Genomic DNA, 19,671 nt, shown 5'->3' on the forward strand with positions numbered 1-19,671 from the left:
AAGACACTCCCCCGGTCCTTCTTGGGAAGGACTGAGCGCTGCAGTGAGCATCTCATATTTCAGCTTCACCACTCGCACAAGCTCAGGCTGGGAATACTCTGTCATCTGGTGTTTTAAAAAAAAAAAAAAGTGGGGAAAGAAGTTTCCCAAAGATTTCAAGGTATCCCTGACAGAGAGAAGGGTGTAAGAACACAGGAATGTCAGGAAACACAGGCACAAGAGAGACCAGATCATGCTGCTGTGGGTTTATTTACACAGCCCTGAGGAGTTACTGCTTTTTGTTCACTCGATCTTGGCTCTACAGAGCGAACTTTAAACTCCAAAATGGTTTAATTCCCCCATTTTTCGGGCAGACAGCATATACGTAAGCTCACAGCACCTGTTCTGTGTCACATTGTAAAAAATGACAACTACTTGATTAAAAAAAAAGAGGAATTATTCAGTGTGTGTGCAGTGTACGATTTGCCCTTGCTGCAGTGACTGGAGTCCAGCCTCATACCTGAAACGGAGGAAAAATAAAATCTTCCCAGCGTCTGGAGCTGCACATTCCGGCACCCAAACTGTGGTGTAAACACAGCGAGCTGCAATTCGCAGCGCTGACCCTGCCCCAAGCCCGAGGCAGATCCACCCGTACAAATCACAGCCCTGGCCGTGCCTGGGCCTTGCAGACCAGCAGCTGCCCTAGCAGCGGGCCAGCAGCTGCTGGGGTTGGAGCAAAGAAGGAAACGAGTTCACGTGAAGGTCTTCCTTTCGCTGCAGACGCTACCTCCTCATTCCTCTTCCCCTTTCCTTCAATTCTTTCCCTCAACCTTTCAGGCACGGTTTTCCCTCTGCCCCTGCCCTGCCTCCAGCTCCCCCTCGGCTCCACTCTGAAAGCAGAGACACCCACTTCTGCTCCCTTCTTTCCTCCAGACCTGACCCTCCTTCACCCACCTCCGCGAAGCCCTTCCCCTCAAGCAGCTCCTCTCACCCGGCCCGGCCCCTCAGCCGGCCTCCCTTCCTCCTCCGGGCCTGACGCCCCCCTCACCCTGCCCTAACACACACCAGCTACGGACCTCCCTTTCGCCTTGCCCTGGCTTCGCCCCTCCCTCGGCCCTGGCCCGGCCCGGCCCAGCTCAGCCCCTTCTCCCGGCCCAGGCCCAGCCCAGCCCAGCCCGGCCCGGTTCAACCCCCGCCCCCACTTCCGGGTCCCCTCACGCAAAGCCTTGTGGGTCAGCCCCCCCCCCACATACACACACCCTGCGCGATCTCGCGCGACCTCCCCAGCGCTGCGCGCGTCCGCGGGACGCGTCACGCGGAAGGCGGTTGCATCACCGCGGTGCGCGCAACGCCCCCCTCCGCGTGACGTCAACGCTTCCCCTTCCCTAACGCCTGCGGAGGGAATAGGACGGGGGGATGAGTCAGACCCGCCCTCTCTATAGAGTGACGGCTGCATTGACCAATGAGAAGCGAATAACGCGTAACTGATGCGGCGGATGACCAATGGTGAAGGCGGAGCGGCGGGAGGGGGTGGGAACAGACGGCCGGGCGGCCGGGCTGCGCCTGTCAGCGGGACGGCGGGATGGCGGCGCTCTACGCCTGCACCAAGTGCCACCAGCGCTTCCCCTTCGAGGCGCTCAGCCAGGGCCAGCAGCTCTGCAAGGTCCGGGGCGGCCGGCGGGGCCCAAGGCGGCCGGCGGGGGCGCTTGGGGAAGGGGACTGGGAGGGCTGTCTGTGAGGGAGCTGCTGGGGTGGGGGGGGGGTGTCAAGGGCCGGCTGGAGGGCTGGTTGTGAGGGAGGGTAGGCAGGGGGTGTTTTGGAGGGGGCTGGGGGCTTTTAGAGGGACTGGGGGTAATTGGGGGGGCTCTTTATGGGGAGGCCCTGAGGGCATCCAGGGAGGCTGGGGCCTCAGGGTGGTTGGTTGGGGCCTGAGGGTACGGGGTGGGCGGTTGAGGGCTGTGTGGGTGGGGCCCTGGGAGGTTTTGAGGGGCTGGGGGCATGGGGGCAGCTGGTAGAGCCTGGGGGCTGTTGGAGAGGGCATAGTATTGAGGGGCTAATAGGGGAGCTGTTTGTCAGAGGGACTTGAGGGCGTGGAAGGGTGTTTGGGGGTGCTGGGAGTATTTGGAGGGTGTTGGAGTGCGAGTCATGGGGCCATTGTGGGGGGAACTGGAAGGGAGGTGGATGTTCATGAGGGAAAGGCTGGGGGCAACTGAAGGGCTGTTTGTGAGGAAGGCTGTTAGCAAGGGGAGAGGCCTGGGGCATTTGGGGGGTGCCCAGGTGTTTGGGAGGGTCTGGGAGGGTTGGGGGACATTTGGGGGAGGTCTTGTGGTATCTTGAAGGAGGAAGGCGGGTCTTGGGGGACAGTCTGGGTGGGTGGGCCAGTCTGGGTGGGGAAGAGTGAGATCAGGGATGAGATAGGGAATGGGGAGCAGGAAGTGAAGTAACCTGGGATTGCTGAGGTAGATGTGGCAAAGCAGGTGAGTCTAGGGGAACTTCCGAGGCTGAGAGGAGAGCGGTGCCAGAGGCACTCTGAGCACAGGAAGTTTGTGGAGAGCACAGGTGTGAATAACTGTGGCAGGACTCTGTGTTCCTTCCCTGGGAGGTGAGGCCAACTGCCGTGACCCTTGTCTGTGGGTGTTGGGCACAAATAAGCTCTCGTTATGAATCTGAGTTTACTTCTGGCTCACCTGTGACACATGACATTCCTGTCACCCTTCCTCTGCTCTCAGCCCTCGTAAGAGCAGCATGACTCTACAGGGAGGAAATGTTTTGGGTTTGACGGATGTGTGTGCGTGTGGTGGGAGCGGAGGTCAGCAGGTGATCTGGGATTTTGGGAAATGGTGTGCGGGAGAAGTGCTGCATCTCACCAAAGGCTTCTGTTGTTGCAGGAGTGCCGAATTGCGCATCCCATTGTTAAATGCACTTACTGCAGGACTGAATTCCAGCAGGAAAGGTAAATATCCGCTGAGCTGGGGAGACCGATGTTTTCTTTACAACTGACACACCCAGGGAACTATAACGTTTCCCCACGCCTTTGATGACTGAGCCTGTAGATTGTTGCTGTGGAAGACTTAGGGGACCTTTGGCCTTCTTCAAAGGTCTGCTGGGCAAGTCAGCGTGCCTCTGTGGCATCCTTAGATTTGCACCTTTTGCTTGGCTTTTATTTTTGGTCAGTGCTCAGATGTATCTTCCACTGAAGGATCTGGGTGCATCTTCCCACAAGTTTTCCTCTTAACTGATTTCAGGTATCCAAAAAATGATTTCCTAATGTGTTTCCTTTAGCTGTGCTTTTGCCTTTTTGTAAGTTATGTAGCTTACAGAGGAAGGATTGGTAGAGCCAGTAGCCGTGTGCGGGTATTGCGTGGGGTGTTCTTTCCTGCGTTTGTTGGACAAATACACCTCTGTCCTGACCTGCCTTGACCCTGTCATCCAGAGCAGACCTCCTCCAGAACTGAGGCTGTCACCAGTGCTGAATCACGCTTGCTGCCAATTAGCCAGTGATCAGACTCCTGTATTTGTAAGGACAAAAAACTGGTGTCATCTGGGGATGCCTTAATTAAAAGATACCTCCTAGTAATACTACTTTTTGGCAAATTATCCTCAGCCAGATGGGGATAGGAAATGCACTTTGATATCAGAGTCCCTCGTGAAGATGAATACAGTCTTGCCGCTAGAGACAGAGCCCAGGGGAGACAGGGATCCTAACCACAGAGGTTTAATTTTCTTTGGGGAAGTGTTAATAGAATGATCTGTCCTTCTTTTTAACAGCAAAACCAACACAATATGCAAGAAGTGTGCTCAGAATGTGAAGCTCTACGGAACAGTAAGTGAGAGGGGCTCGTTCTCACCAGCCTCTTTTCCTTTCATCTTTCTTGTCTTTATCCTGCTGAATCCCAGAGCGTTTTATGGGCTGGCTCTGTTGTAATAGCATGACTGATCAATAATACGCGGATCCCTCAGGCGTGAAGCTTTTACCTTTTCTCTTCTTTTAGTATGGAATAGAGCAGCTCTGCATCATTTTAGGCCAGGAAATGAACTATTCAATATCCAATCGAAACAAGAGAGTGCTTACACAAACTGAGATTGCTGCAGGAAGCAGTGATGAATCTTTCTTTCCTGCTTGTCTGAAATCTGAAAAAAAAAAAGAGATTTTGATTGTTTCTATTTTGGTGTTATATATTTTATGAAGATTTCATAGCACTCAATAAATGGTCTGGGTGCCATGGCTAAATACACTTAATAGAGACCGGGGGTCCAAGTGTGCTTATGTCTCCTGGATCAGCATTATAGTTAGCTTGGAACGGGGAAATAAAAGTTTTGAAGTGATGGGGAGAAGGGGAAAGAGCAATGTATTAATGTAATTAGAAGGCACTGCTGTATCCGTTGTTCTTGTTTCTTAAAGCCAAAACCCTGCCAGTACTGCAACATTATAGCAGCATTTATTGGAAACAAGTGCCAGCGTTGCACAAACTCTGAAAAGAAGTACGGACCTCCACACTCCTGTGAGCAGTGCAAGCAGCAGTGTGCATTTGACCGGAAGGATGATAGAAAGAAGGTCAGTATCTCTGTAAAAGGAGGCCGAAAAGGTAAAAAGGCTGATCACAGTGCTCTTCTGTCCACCTTGAACATTTGAAAAGGGGGTGTCTCTTGGTTGTGAAGTATTTTTCTGGAGTTGAGCTGTGCTTTGAAGCTGTTTAATCTTTGAGCCCCTCTATTCCTTTGCCAGATCTGCTGAGAAAGATCTCTTGAATTGGGCCTAAGGGTAGGTGGGCTGGCAAAGGAGAAGGGGCCTCAGAGTAAAGCGTGAGGTGCCTGCTCAGGGACAGGGATGGGGAACGATATTTGTGCTGTAGCCTGAGGAGCTGGAAATGTTATACCTCCACCAGGAAACCCATTCTATGGCTTCTGCACACCCTTTGCTTAAACATAAGTGCTCCTTAGGAGGTGTGTGCTTCTAAGGCCTGCGTCCTGCGGGCTGTAAGCATCTGTTGTTCATTTTGGATGCTGTGCTGATATTCCCTGTCCTCCTTGAGCAGAGACCCTTGCTGTTTTGGGCTCCAGTGACTACCCTGTCACGTACCATTCCTTGGCATTGCTTTGGCAGAAATCCCACTGGAGTTAGCCTGCCCTGGTGAATGGGTGCTATAGGACAGTCTGGAAGCAAAGCTTGGCAGAGACTGTAGTTAGGATAGATAAGCTGCTATTAATGAGTACTGTCTGCGTTGCACCAGCCATGCCAGATGCACTTCTTACCCTTTCCAGGCACTCAAGGGATCCTTTTTGAGTCATTGCTTGTGTATATGTGATCTTAAGCCTGAAGGTGCTTCTTGCCTTCTTTGTGTTTGGTTTGTGGGCAGGAAACAAGACCAAAACTTCTCCCCCTCTCTTTCTCTCTCATCTTCCAGGTGGATGGAAAGCTGCTATGCTGGTTATGCACGCTGTCCTATAAACGGGTCCTGCAGAAGACCAAAGAGCAGTGCAAACACCTGAGCAGCTCTTCCCGGGCAAGCCTGCAAGAGAAGGAACAGTACAGTAGGCTCAGCAGTGGCAGCCACTATAACAGGTAACCTGCACGAGCTTTTCTGTTGTGCAGGGTGAGCAAACAGGGTGCCTTGCTGCTCCACGCTCCTTAGCGCGCTTCCTAAAGTAACTGGGAGAAGTGCCTGGGGCCTCAGTGCCTTGGTGATGGGTTTTGGCAGTTGTTTGTTGTTCGGGAGAATCTGGCTAAGTCAAGCTTTGCTAGTTTGCAAACCCCACTCTTCTGGCGTAGACTTGTAGTCCAACAGTGCTTCTTAGTGATTCAGCTTACTGAACTTGTACACAATTAAAGCTAAATTGCATTTGTAAAATTTAATGACTGAAATGTAGATTTTTAAGCATGAGTTATTCACCTACCTACTGATCTGACTGACACATTGTTTTCTGTTTATTTTTAGTCTCCAGCTACTCTTCAGGGAATGAATTTTTTATCATTCTTTCTTGCGCTAGGAAATCTTGTTTTAATAGGTTCAAAGTGGGTGGGAATATTTATCTGCTTCTCTGTCTTAGGTTCTGACATATAATTTCCTCATTTTTCTAGCCAGAAAACCTTATCCACCTCTTCTATTCAGAATGAAATCCCAAAGAAGAAAGCCAAGTTTGATGCCATATCTGCCAATGGGGACAGGTGAGCCTGTTACATGGGGAAATTGTGGGTGGGTGGTCTTGTTTGCTAAGTTTATATAAGAGAATTCTGTGCGAGTAGCAGGAAGCTCTTATGCTAGAGCAGAAATCTCGGGCTTTGGGACCGTGAGGGGCTGTATTAGCAGCTTTCCAGAACCCGACAGGCCAGTGTTACTTGGCATTTAGACATAGGTTTGAAGAGGAAAAGAATACCTAGTGCCTGTACCTGCTGGAACAGAAGCTGCTTGTTGGCTGAGCTCCCCAACAGTTAGAAAAACTGCAGCCAGATCAGCTTTATCCTCTCCCTGCAGTTACAGGGAGAGAGGGGCTGTTGGCTGCGCTGTGGAGTCAAGCTCTGCAGGTTTTGTGCTTTTGGAGCGATCAGACTGCTGATCTGCAGGGAGACGGCCTCAGAGGAGAGGATCAAGACCCACCTCCCATTTCCCCTCCTACCTTCTGGGGGAGGGACAAGCAATCCAACAGCTTTGCTTGAAAGCATCTGATCCCATTCTGCTGTCACACATTTGTGCTGGATTATGTTGATGCCAGCTGCACGCGCAGCAGAATGGGAGGACTAGCAGAAAGAGGAGATTGAGATGGATTTTTATATTTTTATGGTCTTGTACATGCATATTTTCATTCCTGCCTTTCCTCTCTGATTCTCAGCGTTCCTTCCTCTCCCGAGATGCTTTGTCCCCCTATCCAGAGTGCCCCGTTCACGTTGGCGCAGTGGGCTGCTTCCCAACAGAGTCTCGGTGCCCACCATTGTCCTGTTTCTCAAGGCACTGACATCCTGAAGTGAGATCACCTGTTGTTTTCTCCCCTGTTGCCCTCCCTCCCTCCCTGGGAACTGCCTCACACATGGCGACTGTCCTTATCAGTGGATCTCTTTCCGAACAGTAGTGTATTGGGAGCACGGACCACAGCATAGGCTCGTTAGTGCCAAAGTTTCTCTTAAAGCCACTGGTAATTAATTAATTGCTACCTGCCTTGAATGTCTTTTCTTTGAGATCACAGATCGCATCTCTCTATAGATGCTATTGACGCCTTGTCAATGTTTGTTATTATGTGAAATGCTACAATGGGAAATAGAACTTAAATAATTTTGTAGGTTGGTGGTTCCCACAGAGCGGTCTACAAGACTGTTTATCATCTGAATGGTGTTTTCAGTGAAAAGTTGGAAAAAATTAAGGATTAACTGGCTCGGGAGCCACGGCTGAGCACAGAGTGGTCTGAGAATTCATCTGACTGCCTTCAGTGCTGGTGGAGCCAGAGGAGAAACTGGAGACAGGTCCCTGGTAGAACTGGTGCAGCCCATCGGTGCTATTGCAGCTTTCCCTCTAGAAAGGCTCCCACTCGCCTACTGAGGCTGCTGTCCGGGCTGTAGGATGGCACCAGGTATTTTTATCTGCTCACTAAAGCCTGGGCTGAGACCTAACAACTCATAGTAATATCCCCACTGGCTCAAAAGCGTCCAAGAAGCAAAAGGTCCTATGCTCTGGCATCAATTGCTCAGCCATTCGTTTGCAAAACAGGAGCATGTATTAGAGGAATCAAATGCCTTCATTTTGCTCTTGTGTCAGATGTTGTCAGTCTGGCTCCTGCCAAGGCTGTGGTCCTTGCCACAGACTTTTTTTGATGAATCCCAGTAACAAACCGTGTGTAATTTTAGCAACTACTGAAGAGCTCCGGCAATGTGCTGTAGAAAAGGCAGGCTGCAGCTGCCTTAAATAGACACACGGCTGTGTTTCTTGAGTGGAATAATAATAGTGGTTCAGAAAGTGCGTTTGGGGAGTTGCTGGGGGGTATTTTGTGGGGATGAATCCCCCCAAAGCTCCCCCCTCTTGCACCATTTTCTATAAGATTGTCCCCTCCAGAGTCAGCCTGGAGTTTGGGTCATAGCCTGAGTGCGGAGTTAGGGTCTGCTGTAGCGCAAGGCTTGTTTTCATCAGCCGCGTGGCGATACACAACCAGCACCTCTTCGCTGCTGAGATCAGCCGCAACTTTCTGTCCGGTGTATCTTGGCTCCAGCCAAACTTCTGATCTGGCCTTCGTTTGGGCAAAATTCGGGCATACTTGAGCTCAATTAACTTTGGCAACACTCCCAACAGGGTCCAGCTTGTCTGAAATTGTCCCTTCTTTGCAGATACAACAGGATTCCTTTGCCGTGTGTTAGTGAATTCCCTCTGTGTGTTTTTGTTGACGTATTTTGGAGTGGATGTTGCTCCTAATGGCTGTGATATGGGGACTAAGCAATTTCCAGTGGTTGTATAATGGGTGGCGTTGAATGGTTCATTCTGAGTGAGCTCTGTGAGGAGCTAAGAGCACTGGCCCTGCTGCACGTGGAGTAACTTTCCCCTGCAGTGACTCTCAGCACATCTTGCAGCAGACCTTCCCTTACTAATCCTTCTGTCCTGCCAGCGCCCCCCGGTCCTAGGCTGCCCCTGTGTGTGTGAGGACTCCGGCTTCACCTCCAGCCTCTGGTGCTGTGCTGGTCCTGATTTGGGCAGCGCTTGGTGTCCCCATCCTCTTGCCAGAAGTGTTTTTGTGTTACAGACTCTTCAGATGAACACGTTTCAGTCCCTTCTCCCGTGACTATAGACAAGGTGCTAAATTGTGCTTTTAACACAAATTAAAGCAGGCAATGAGGAGTTGCTACTGACTGAGCTGGCTGGGGGGGGAGCAGTGATGCCTGAGGATGCTGAGCAGCAAAGTACCTTTAGTAGAATGATTCTCATTTGCATAGAAAAGTCCTGGCGAACGCTGGGACTTGGGCTGAACTGTGCCTGGTTTTGGCAGTGTTAGAGGAAGTACAAGTTCAGACGCTGGTTCCTATTGGCCTGGATGGATTTTTGCACATGGTGGGTATTTTTGTCTCGGGTGAAAGTTGGATGCTGGTTCGGTCAGCCTGGTCTGTGCCTCTTTATGCTAGCCTGACTTGAATAGCAAAATCTTTAAACTTGGTGTTTGTTTTGCCTAATTTCAGCCATTTAACAGGTGTGGAGTTCAAGGCAGTCATTTTGGTTGCTTTTCCACTCAGTAGAGAGAGGCAGGTGTCTTTGGAAGTGATCCATTTTTCCCTCTGTCTCTGCTGAAAGCAACAGGAGCTCATCAATTCACTTTAATTAGAGGCATGCATTTTAGACTGTTCAAACATGGAGAGCACGTGTCCCCCTGACCTGTCCCAAGGGGCTGGGATCCTGGGTATGGAGTTTATTTGTAGGGGAAATGGCTTTTTGTTTTGTTTGGTTGGGCGGTTGTTTTAATTCTTAGTCTGTTTGTTAAAGGAGCGAATTGTATTTGGCAGTTTTCCTTCTAATTTTGAAGTCTCAGGCTGCTTCCTTAACATGGGGTTAAAGACAGAGAAACCCTTCATTACTAAATTGTCAGTCTTTAAAAAAAAAAGGGGGGGGGAACCCCAAACCCTGCTTCTTTAATTAGCACCTTGACACATTTGAGGGTGCATTTTGCAGCAACTGGATAGAAAAACACCTGCCTGTGCTCACGTACTTGACAGGAGGGGATGCCTGGGCACTCTGAGCCCACCCTTACCCACTTGTGGGTGCACATCCCACGGGCAAGGGGAGGCACTCTAAGCCCTGGGGTCAGGTACCAGAGTCTGTTGAGTGGGAGAGCAGCTCTGTGGAAGGCTGGTGGCCCATCTGTCCCTTCTCCCCACTGGGTGGCAGGGCCGGCTCTCACCTTCCCAGCTCCACAGTGTGCTCTGCAACAGGAGCTGCCAAGGAGGGAATTTTTCCTGCTAGAGCTGCTCAGGGAAATGTGAGCATCTCTCGGCATTCTTTATCACCCCAGGATATGGCAGGAGGGAAGCAGGCCTGGGCAAAGGAATGGTGTAAGCAAAGAGTTTGTTCTTAGCCAGAGGGAATCAGTGAGGAAGCCTTTTTTTTTTTTTTTTTTCTCTGTGGAGGCTGCTTTTTTTTTTATTCTTTCTTTCTCTTCTCCCCAGCATATTTGCACTGAGTGGGAAAAGAAAGCTACTGTTAGTAACATGCTTGCACACAGAAAAGTGCTGGAGCACCCACCATCATCTTGCACAGCCTCCACTTGGGGAAACCGTACTTGGGAGCGCATTTAAAATGGAGGTATTCTCTACTAGTGTCTGTGTGCGAACCTCTTCTGCACCCGAGAGCTGCCCAGCGTGACAAGCACAGTGTATATACCTGGTATATCCAGAGACCTGCCACAATCTTACAGTGTGGGCTCTACTGTCAGCGTGTGTTAACCATGCGAGACTCTTTCACTGTGGGCTGTCTCCTATAGACCCTCAGTTCTGAGTTTTCCTTTGCCAAGCTTTCTCTCCCCATGCCTGAGGGCTATCTGTCCTGTGACTTTCAAATCTGTGAAGCTGCCCCTGCTTAGTTTCCCTCTGTAGATGCCCAGCACAGTGGTGGAAAGAGCCTTTACTTCTGCCACATCCTTGCTAACCAGTGCAGTCAATGCAGACTGTGCTTTTAATTAGAAAATGGATTATTTCCAGGCCTTAGAGGAGACCCCAGTGTGTGGTGAGCAGCCTCGGTGTACAGATGGGGGACTGGAAGCGCAGAGGTGGCAGCATACTGATTCGGGTTCAGACCTTCCCCAGCCCGTGGCAGCTCCTGGCTTTAGAGCTGAATGCAGGCTTTAGGACATGTGTTGACCTACTCTGGAGGCTTTAAAACAAAATCAAAAATGTCAGTCTTCAGGTAACCCTGGTTATTTATCTTTATAGCAGCAGTGCTGTCTGATAATGGCCAGACTTGAAGTAATCTTCTAGGTGAAGCTTTGTTGCCTTACTGTTAAATTTTTATGCGGCAATATCAGACGTGTGTGGCTGGGAGTGTGCTGCCCTTTTAGCACCAAGAGATAAAAATCAGGTTTACCATTACAGCGGTAAGGAACAGAAGGCAGGCAAAGATCAGGTGAGCTCCCTGGGCCTGTGGCTGCAGCTTATCGTATCTCAGGAGATGAAACATTCCTGTAGTGCAAGACTCTGCGTGGCTGCCCAGATTACTGGGTATCTCATAGGGAGGCTTGTGAATTACCAGTGCAGGGTAGTGACTCATGTCCAGGTAAGTTTTCAGCTGGTTGCTTAGGTTTAGAGTGCCTGGTGGTGTACAAGTGGTGTGTTCAGCTATTTCTCTGTCTTCCTGGAGAGAGTCTTTCCTGAAGTGGTAATGAAGCTTCTTCCTAAATTGCTGTATCATGGCGGAATCAAAATACGAAAGTCTAGCATGTCTTTTTACCCATTTTCCCTGCTGAGGACAGTGCTGACTTTAGTCTAGGTGTCTCCCTTTGCTTTGTTTGTTTAACTTGAGGTTATTTGTTTCTCTTTCATGTTCCCTCCTTGCTAGAATGTTTGTTTACATTTAGTGAAAAGTTTTGCTGTACATCCAAGGACTGCCTGTGAGCAAAGAGGATTCATAAGTGGTTGCATAAAGTTTCGTTAGCTCTCTGATTGCTGTCCTCAACTCTTTAGTTTGAAAAAGGAATCCTTACTGTTTGGTTGCTGCAGACACTGGCCGATGGTCGCCTGTAGCAGCCCCGTGTCCCTGCTGATCACGTAATAATACAACTGGATACTTTGCACATAATCCCTGTTGCCTGTCATACTGTGTGTTTCCCAAATTCCATGTGGCATTCAGGGTAGAGGTACAGGTAACACCTGCATTCAAGGAGTGTTTGGAGGACACAACGAGTGTCACGAAATTGTTCCCATTCTCCTTTGAGTGCCATCTGCGTGGGAGTTTCCCTGCCTCAGTGAAGAGAACGGGTCGTGATGAGTCTTTCTTTGCTGCAGTTTTTCTCCAGACCTCGCCCTGGACTCTCCTGGCACTGACCACTTTGTTATCATTGCCCAGCTGAAGGAGGAAGTGGCTACTTTAAAAAAGATGCTGCACCAGAAAGATCAGATGATTTTGGAGAAGGAGAAGAAGGTACAGTCCTTGGCTTGCTTCCCCCCATGGCGTGCTGACACATTTACATGGATGACACTCCAGCAGAGCCTGGCTTTTTATCTTGGAGTGAGCAAGAGAGTTGCTTTCCTTTTCCTTTCTAAAGTTAAAGAGGCTTTCTGGAATCACCCAGGAGGTCTCATTGCATAAAGGGTCATTTTCTGACCACTGTCTCGGAGACCTTTGTTTGGGGGCAAGACAGAAAAAAATACGCTGCTCCTTGCAGAAAGATGGTCCTGGCCACTCCTGCTTCTCCGTGCCGCTCGCTGTTACAGTTCTGGTCTCGTTGCTCTCCCCCAGCCCACCCCAGCATGTTTCTGTACTCATGCAGTCTCACACAACTTCTGCAGAGGCATTTTGTGTTGCAGGGTGTGTCTGGGATGAAGGCATTAATTTCATCTTCCAGCTCACTTGCTCCTTACTGGTTTATCTGCAGATCACGGAGCTGAAAGCCGACCTGCAGTACCAGGAGTCTCAGATGAGGGCAAAGATGAACCAAATGGAGAAGACACACAAGGAGGTCATGGAGCAGTTACAGGTGACAGCATTTTTGTTTTAATTTGCTGAGCTGTGCTGTACCCAGGAGTGACTGAGGACACTCCTGATCAGAGCTTCTGCACGCACAGCTCTGCTAATGCTTCTCAGCCCTGTCCTGCAGCCTCTGCTCTGCCGGGCAAGCCCCTCCCCAGCTCTGTACCAGGCTGCAGTGCATTGTAACCCCTATTTATATCCTCCTTGCTGCTCTCTACTCGGGCTCAGACTTACTATATTGTAAAGTGCCGTGTTGTGTCCCCTATGGACTAGACGGGAACCATCAAACTCATTTTACCTATTGCCAAAATCAGGTTTGAACCTGTTTCTTCAGACCGCAGCACCTTTGTCAGCTCCCTGCACCATGTAGCTCTCAGTGTGATTTATGTGACCAGTAACCAGAGAGAGCAAAGCTCAAGAAACAATTGGCAGTTCCTTTAGCACTGTATCTCCGTAGTCCAAATAAAGAAGTCCTTGAGCTCGAGGGAACAGGGAGAGCAGGATTTTTGTCCTGGCCATGGAAACACTGGGCAGACTATCAGCGTGAATATGCTCCAAGCCACCAAAGAGATCAGGTCAAAGGGGAGCTGGTTACAGGGAAGAAATCAGACACAGAAATGAACTTTGCACCCTTTAATTGCTCTGGGGTATAAGAATGATCTAAAGCCCTAGCAATGAGAAAATGGGAGGGGATAAGACAAAAGGCTTATATTCTCCCTGAGAAAACAACCCCTCCTCCATCAGCACACACCCAAGTTAATTATCAGAGCGGAAGACAGGTTTTGGAGACTGTGTCGCTGTCAGAAAGCTGGTGCCTGTGAGACCCACTTCGCAATGCGCATTCTCAGGCACTGTACGCCTATCTGAAGGTTGGACTATCTGTGTGTGGTGTGCCGAGGGCTGGAAACGCTTCCCCGCTCCTCGTGAGCTGGGAGGCACTGGCAGTTTGTATTTGAGGGACTGATGACAGCCAGAGCCTTCTCTGTTCTGCTTTATTGATCCTGCACTGCCTGTGTCAGCCCAGAGCTGTTTTTATCATACCTTTGGGTGGCCTGCGTAGAATGAGTTGGTGTTCTTACTCTGGTTCTGAATAGACAATTCTCCATTAGCGCAAACCACTACTTTTTGGTTACCTTGACAGCCCTGGCTGTGAGGTCAAGGGCTGACTGGGAGATGACCGCCCTCCTTGCAGTGGTTTTCCCAAGGCAGGGCACACTGGTCGCTCAGTGTGCGTGGGAGCAGTATACCCTGCTGTAGCTCAAAGAGGACGTCTGCTCTGAAAGCTGTCGGACACTTTCCAACAGCCTTAAACTTGTTCAGCTCTGAAAAAAGAGGAAGCATCAGATCCACGAGCAGGTTTGCCTGCAGCCACCTGCCTCTCCGAGGTGGAGAGGGGTTTGCATGTCAGTCGGTTGCTGTGCTGTTCTGTACTTAGCTTGGTCTGGGACTGCCCTGAACTCCTTCTCTCTGGTGTCCAAGTGTTTTACTTCAGCTGGTATTGACTGAGGCTCTGGAAACTTTCTTCACTGATTCCAAAATAAAAATTCAAATCTTCTCGGTGTACTGTAGGTGCCTTGAAGTGTTCATATGATTCACTTTTTGAATGTGCTCTTGGTTTTTACTATTTTGTCTTGTCTTTTCATGGGGGGAAGTAGAGGTGCCTGTATTCTTCCAGTCTGCAGGAGGCAAAAAAAGCCGCTTCACCATGTGGAGCACTGGAGCAGAGGGTTTAATTCCTCTAATAACCCTTTGCATATTCATTCATTCACTGGAAAGCAATGCAGAAGACCTGTATCTGGCTTCACACGGGTTCTACCCCTTATCCTACTGCTATAGCATAATTTACTACATAGTCTAGAGAAGCGTGAGCTCGGAAGGTTGGTAAAAGGAGCTAGAGAGCCTTGTCCATAAGTTGCCATGATTTTTAGTTCGCTGCAAACCTGAGAGACTGTAAGTTGCTACATGTTGGTGCTCTGATGGGTTTGGAAAGCTCCTGGTAGAGATGCCAGGTCAGTGCAGCATTGAATTCTGATAAAATGTTGGTGGCGTGTGAAGAAACCAAGGGTGAAGAAAGCTGGCGAACAGTGAGCTGCTCCACCCCGTGTTTTTGATATAAGTGAGAGCGTGGGGTAGGGGAATTTGGCCTTCAACTTGCTAAAACAAGAGTCAGGCTGGGGGCTTGAATCACCAGAGTTTTACTCCACTGCTTCTCACGCTGTCAAAGCACGGTGGCTGGTGAAAGGGGAAGGAAGGCAAGCCGGTCCTGCTGACCTTGGTGAGCGTCCTTGGCTGGTTTAATGCGAGTTGCGCATTTGTCACCTTTCACGGTGGAAGCTGTTAACTTTCAGCCCGCTTCTCAATTACACTGGGGGAACGTGAGGGGGAAGGGATGGGAAGAGCCCTTTCTAGGCAGTTAGAGATGAGATGCCGGACTTGAGCTCATGCTGTGATGCCACGCAGCAACATCTACCTCCTTTTTTTCATCTGCGCGCAGGATGCCAGCAGCTTCTGTCCAGGCAATTCTAGGATCCCAAGAACTAATGATGATCCCTGCCATTAAATACCCATTTTCACTGTGTTTCCAGGCCAAGAACAGAGAACTCCTGAAGCAAGCAGCTGCCCTATCGAAGGGCAAAAAGCCTGAGAAGTCGGGAGCAATAACCTCCCCTTAAAACCAAACCCCCAATCTGGGAGCTTTCCCCAGCATTAGCCAAGGAGTCTAGGAGACCTGCCTGATCGCTGGAAGCCAAAACCTCAGTGTTGTCACTATCCCACTGCCATGGACTCGATGGAAACGCCTGGTGTGTGTTGCCTTTCGACAGCATGCTTGAGCATGTCTGGTTTCGATCTCTGTTGAATACTGGTCTGTATCATGGTGATCCACGGGGAGAGGTCCCAGCCATCCTAAATTCCCACCCTCTTCCCCAAAGTACTGCTTTCTGGAAGAAGTTTTATTTTCCTAACCAGTTACTACCACTGCCAACCCTTTCTACTAGCAAACAGGAACCTGCTGCATTAGAGACTTCTTGCTGGTTCCCAACCTGCTGCTGTGAGGCAATAGCCGTGGCCAGTTGTTATGCAGATAAGACAAGAGCTGCATGTGGTGGGAGCTTGATTTTTTTTTTTTTCTTGAACTGTTCCCTCTTCTAAAGGAAGCCGATAAATTACCAGCCCAACAGATGTTACTGGAAGGTTGTGCCACTGCTGAGAATGGTTGATCCAGCTTTTTGAAGATGCTTCCAAAATGGGGGCTATGTATTTATCTTGGAAGGGTTTTTTTGTTTTGTTTTGTTTTTTCTTCTTTTCTATGTCAACTTGGCAAACCAAACTGCCTAGTTTTGTGTTTTCTTGTTTTGTTATGATAGCTTTTGGGTTGGGAGCCAGAGCCTAACAATACCGACCCAAACCCACCCCATATTCCTCCCCCCCGGTGCCCTGGTTACTTGGTGACCTTTGGGGCTTTGATGAGTTCTGTAGCTTGGTGTGATCAAGCGTCTCTTACTCTGTTTCTTTCCACGAGGAGAGTTCAAGCCGTGGATGTTTCCTCTGTTTCCCTGCCCCTGGATCGAGCTCGCCCTCTTCTCCCCCTTTCCCTGCCCCATTGCTCCCTTCCAGATGCAGAAGTAGGGGCCAGGTTGGCTCCAGGAAAGCGCTTACTCAGGCAGCAACCCAAGCCAGGGAGTGTTTTTGGGGCTCTCCAGGGACATTTCTCACTGCTGATGAAAAACCAGCAGAATAAAAGGGCTATGAAAGTTCCCTGTAACAGGGATGTGCTGCTCAGAAACAGCACAGAGACCACAAACCCTTCCAGTGAGGCCAGCTGGGCTGGGTGCTCCCCAGGCTCTGTCGCTTGGGGCAGGAGAGAATTGGGGGGGGGGGATACAAAGCACTTGGCCGCTGTGAAGGGGGGAAAAAAGCACGGCACAGCTCTTGGCCAGCAGGAAGGCTCCTCGGTGTCCCGGCACCAAGCTCCAGTCAGGGTGTGAGGAGACATCTTGGGATTCGGAGACCTTTGGGGCAGAGGAGTAGGGATGAAACCTTAGTCTGGAGCAGTGCTGGAGGTAGGTAGTGAAGAAGAGAAATTGTCCTTTTTGATGCAGGGCTGGCTGCTCTGTCAGGGTTTTTATTAAGCTTTTAACTAGAGATTGTGATTTTTCTTTTTTTTTTTTTTTTTTTTTTTTTGTTACTAAAGATGACTTTACTGAAAGGCACTTTTTTTTGATGATGTTTGCTTCCGGCATGGAAGGAGCACGCTGCAGCATCAGACACTGCCATGTGGGGTTTTTTGTTCTTTTTTTTTTTTTTTTCTTTTTAAAAGACTTCTGATGTGAAAACAAGAAAAAAAAAAGTTGTTACACTTTGCTAGAGTGTGACAGCAGGAAAATACTCACCGAATTTTATACTTCACACGTTTTTAGAAAATGAGGTGCATTGGTGGGATTTTTTTTAAATGAGGGCTTTGCTTTTTTGCTTCCCTCAAGATACAGAAATAGAGGGAGGAAGGCCCTGTATATACTATTATGGTTTGGTTTTTTTTAATTGTGATAAATTGATAATGCAGTTGAGTAGCTGATGATTTGTAGTAATAACATTGTTTCTTTGTATGTTTGTAATAATGGAGATTTTAAAAGGGATGCTTTGATTTGTACAAAACTCTGACAACTGTAAAAGTGTTTTAAAAAAAAAAAAAATTCTTCATCTGTGTCTGATACTTTCTATTTGCCTTAAAGAAAAAAAAAAGCAACCAAAGCATCCTTCCCTGCCTGGAACTGATTTATCTCCTGCTGGCGGCTGCCTGGTCGAAGCATCAGTCGTGCTGCTTCGGGGTCTGGTGCGTATGGGAAGGAGACGGCATTTTTCTATTGTTTGCTTCGCTCCTACTTTTCTTTCTATCTTTAAATCCTCCCAATCAAGCTGATTGGTAGGATCCTCGTTACTTGGTTACGTCCAGCTTCCCAGGACCCATCCGGCTGTATCCTAAAAATATGGTCTTGGTAGGAAACAAAAAGGCAAGAGGATAAGGGAGTTCTTTTCTTTAAGATACAGATGCAAATGAGGTGAGGAAACACCGTTTGTGTCTCTGAAGTCTTCCTCTTACCTCAGCCATGACTCAGGTTGGTTTGGTTGTTGGGGTTTTGTTTTGTTTTTTTTTTTAAAGCTTCTACTTTTCCAGCAGAAATTTGGTAGTCAAAAATTCTCGGGAGATTTCCATTTGGAAATGCCCCCCATCCTCGTGGAAGCCGTAGTTCAGCGTGTTGTACTCTCCTCGTTGCAGCTTCCCAGCAAGACGAGCAGCGCTGTGACATGCCGTGCTTTCCTCTCGCGGGGCAGAGGAGCTGCCGTGTCCTTGAATGGCTCTTCCTGAGCGCTGCCTGTAGTGCAGGGTGGGAAAAGGCAAACCCTAGCTCTCTTGAAATGCCACACAACCTTTCCAGCTCAAAATCATCTTTCCATATTTTTCAAAGCCTGGAATTGCACACAGAAAATAGCTGTTTTTCTGGGAATCGTTACTTGTGACAAATACCTGAATTCGTAGTTAAATTAGGGGAAGGAAAAATAATTTCTATGAAATGTTTCTTATCAGTGCTGTTCTTCCCATCTCTGGCTTCTCGTGCCTGTGAAAGCAGAGGCTGGTGGTGTGCGCCGGTCTGGGTTTTCATCCCGGCTTCGTCAGCTTTCAGCCCCCTGACCAAGCTGAGAGCCCTGGGATGTCCTACTCGGAGCACTGAAGCTATTGCAGCCTTGCTGAGTTCCTTCAGCTCCCGTACAAGTACCTGTGCTGGGTCAGACGAAAAATCTGGGCCGGTTCCCTTGACCCAGGCAGGGGACGCCTGTGGGTGCAAAACCAACACGGTTTGTTCAGCGTGTGCTTCCCACCGGCTTGGCTTGGTGGATTCCTGAGCTGGGTATTGCACCTGTGGCCTTGAACAGCTCCTCGTCCCTCCTCCTCAGGCTCGTTTTCAGACAAAAATGCCTCAATTGCAAGCTCGCAGCCTGCCAAGGAAAAGATTTGCCCCGTGCGAGAAGGCGAGTTTGGCACTTCTTACCCCGTTAGTGCTGTGTAATCGTGCTGGTGGTGCTTAGGACGCTTTATCTCTGCTGAGCGAGCAAACCTTGCCTGTCCTGGAATGTGCCCAATTATCCTTGTTTACAGCAGGTCAGGAGATAGACAGAGCTGAGCTGCCGAAGGCTGGGCTCCGACTCAGCGGGTAGAGCCGTGTCTCCAAGGAGCTGCTCTTGTCTCTGCCCTGGCAGAGCTGTGGGGAGGATTTCAAACGGGTTCGTGGGCAATTTTTGCAATTCCCAGCCAGACGTTGGGTAAGAAATGGCTGGCTCCTGCCTTTATCTGCTAGCACACGCTTCCTTCTCTGTGTGGTTTATGTACTGCTTCTAAAGCGGTTTGAATGTTTGCAGAAGGATATATATTTTTTTTTTTTTAATTTATTTTGGGTTGTGATTGCTTTATTTCTATTTCAAAGCTTTAGGAAAATACGGGTTTGACAGTAACTGAATGCACTTGAATATTGCGCACTGATCCCAACCACCTGCTAGTAATGAAATCAGGGTTGAAAATGAGACTTTCAGATTTTTGGTCAGTGTTTTTCCCCATTCCACTCATTTCAGGCCTGTTGACCTGAAGCCCCTTGCCTACTTCCAACAGAAATCTCTTCTGGAGATGCAGAAACTCCAAGTTTCCACAGCGCTGAGCTGGGGAGCGGGAGGTGGTTGGGTTTTCAGGGCACAATGAAAACCTCTTACAAAGCATTTCTTGAGATCTACTAACCAAGAGGATTAGATATCTTTTTTCTTTTTTTTTTTTTTTTTTTTAAGTAATGGCTTGAATAAATATCTCCTTTCCAAACTTACAGGCCCCCTGGCAAGGACTTGAATCTTTAGTAGGCAAATGAATATAAACTGTTTTGCAGCCTGACAGCAGAAGTAAACTGACTTAACCAGCCGGTAATTACCCACAAACACGCTCCCTTCCATTCCTCCCTAATTGCTGGGGCTTTCTGGGAGCACTAACTCAGGTAGCACACCCTGGGGG

At 49.0% G+C, this 19,671-nt stretch overlaps 1 protein-coding gene across 3 annotated transcripts; it reads left to right on the top strand.

The window, feature by feature from the left end:
* Positions 1-1,366: 1,366 nt before the first annotated feature.
* Positions 1,367-17,321, top strand: FAM76A (family with sequence similarity 76 member A). 3 transcript variants are annotated; one of them, XM_075774077.1, is made up of 10 exons: positions 1,367-1,642; positions 2,868-2,932; positions 3,748-3,802; positions 4,382-4,534; positions 5,385-5,542; positions 6,059-6,145; positions 6,808-6,939; positions 11,939-12,074; positions 12,529-12,630; positions 15,209-17,321. In XM_075774077.1, the coding sequence occupies exons 1-10, from the start codon at positions 1,562-1,564 to the stop codon at positions 15,293-15,295; spliced, it is 1,056 nt and encodes a 351-aa protein (XP_075630192.1). In that variant the 5' UTR covers positions 1,367-1,561; the 3' UTR covers positions 15,296-17,321. The 3 variants fall into 3 exon arrangements, with proteins under 3 accessions (XP_075630192.1, XP_075630194.1, XP_075630193.1); XM_075774078.1 differs by lacking the exon at positions 15,209-17,321 and adding an exon at positions 13,765-13,923 and having other exon boundaries at positions 1,533-1,642; XM_075774079.1 differs by lacking the exon at positions 6,808-6,939 and having other exon boundaries at positions 1,513-1,642.
* Positions 17,322-19,671: the final 2,350 nt, after the last annotated feature.

Source organism: Balearica regulorum, chromosome 22 (assembly GCF_011004875.1).
Source record: "Balearica regulorum gibbericeps isolate bBalReg1 chromosome 22, bBalReg1.pri, whole genome shotgun sequence".
In the NCBI taxonomy this organism is placed as follows: Eukaryota; Metazoa; Chordata; class Aves; order Gruiformes; family Gruidae; genus Balearica; species Balearica regulorum.

Coding starts and splice junctions, on each gene's coding strand:
- FAM76A (XM_075774077.1), top strand. CDS start 1,562: ATGGCGGCGCTCTACGCCTGCACCAAGTGCCACCAGCGCTTCCCCTTC. Junction 2,933..3,747: donor ACTGAATTCCAGCAGGAAAG/GTAAATATCCGC, acceptor TCTTTTTAACAG/CAAAACCAACACAATATGCA. Junction 12,075..12,528: donor TTTTGGAGAAGGAGAAGAAG/GTACAGTCCTTG, acceptor GTTTATCTGCAG/ATCACGGAGCTGAAAGCCGA.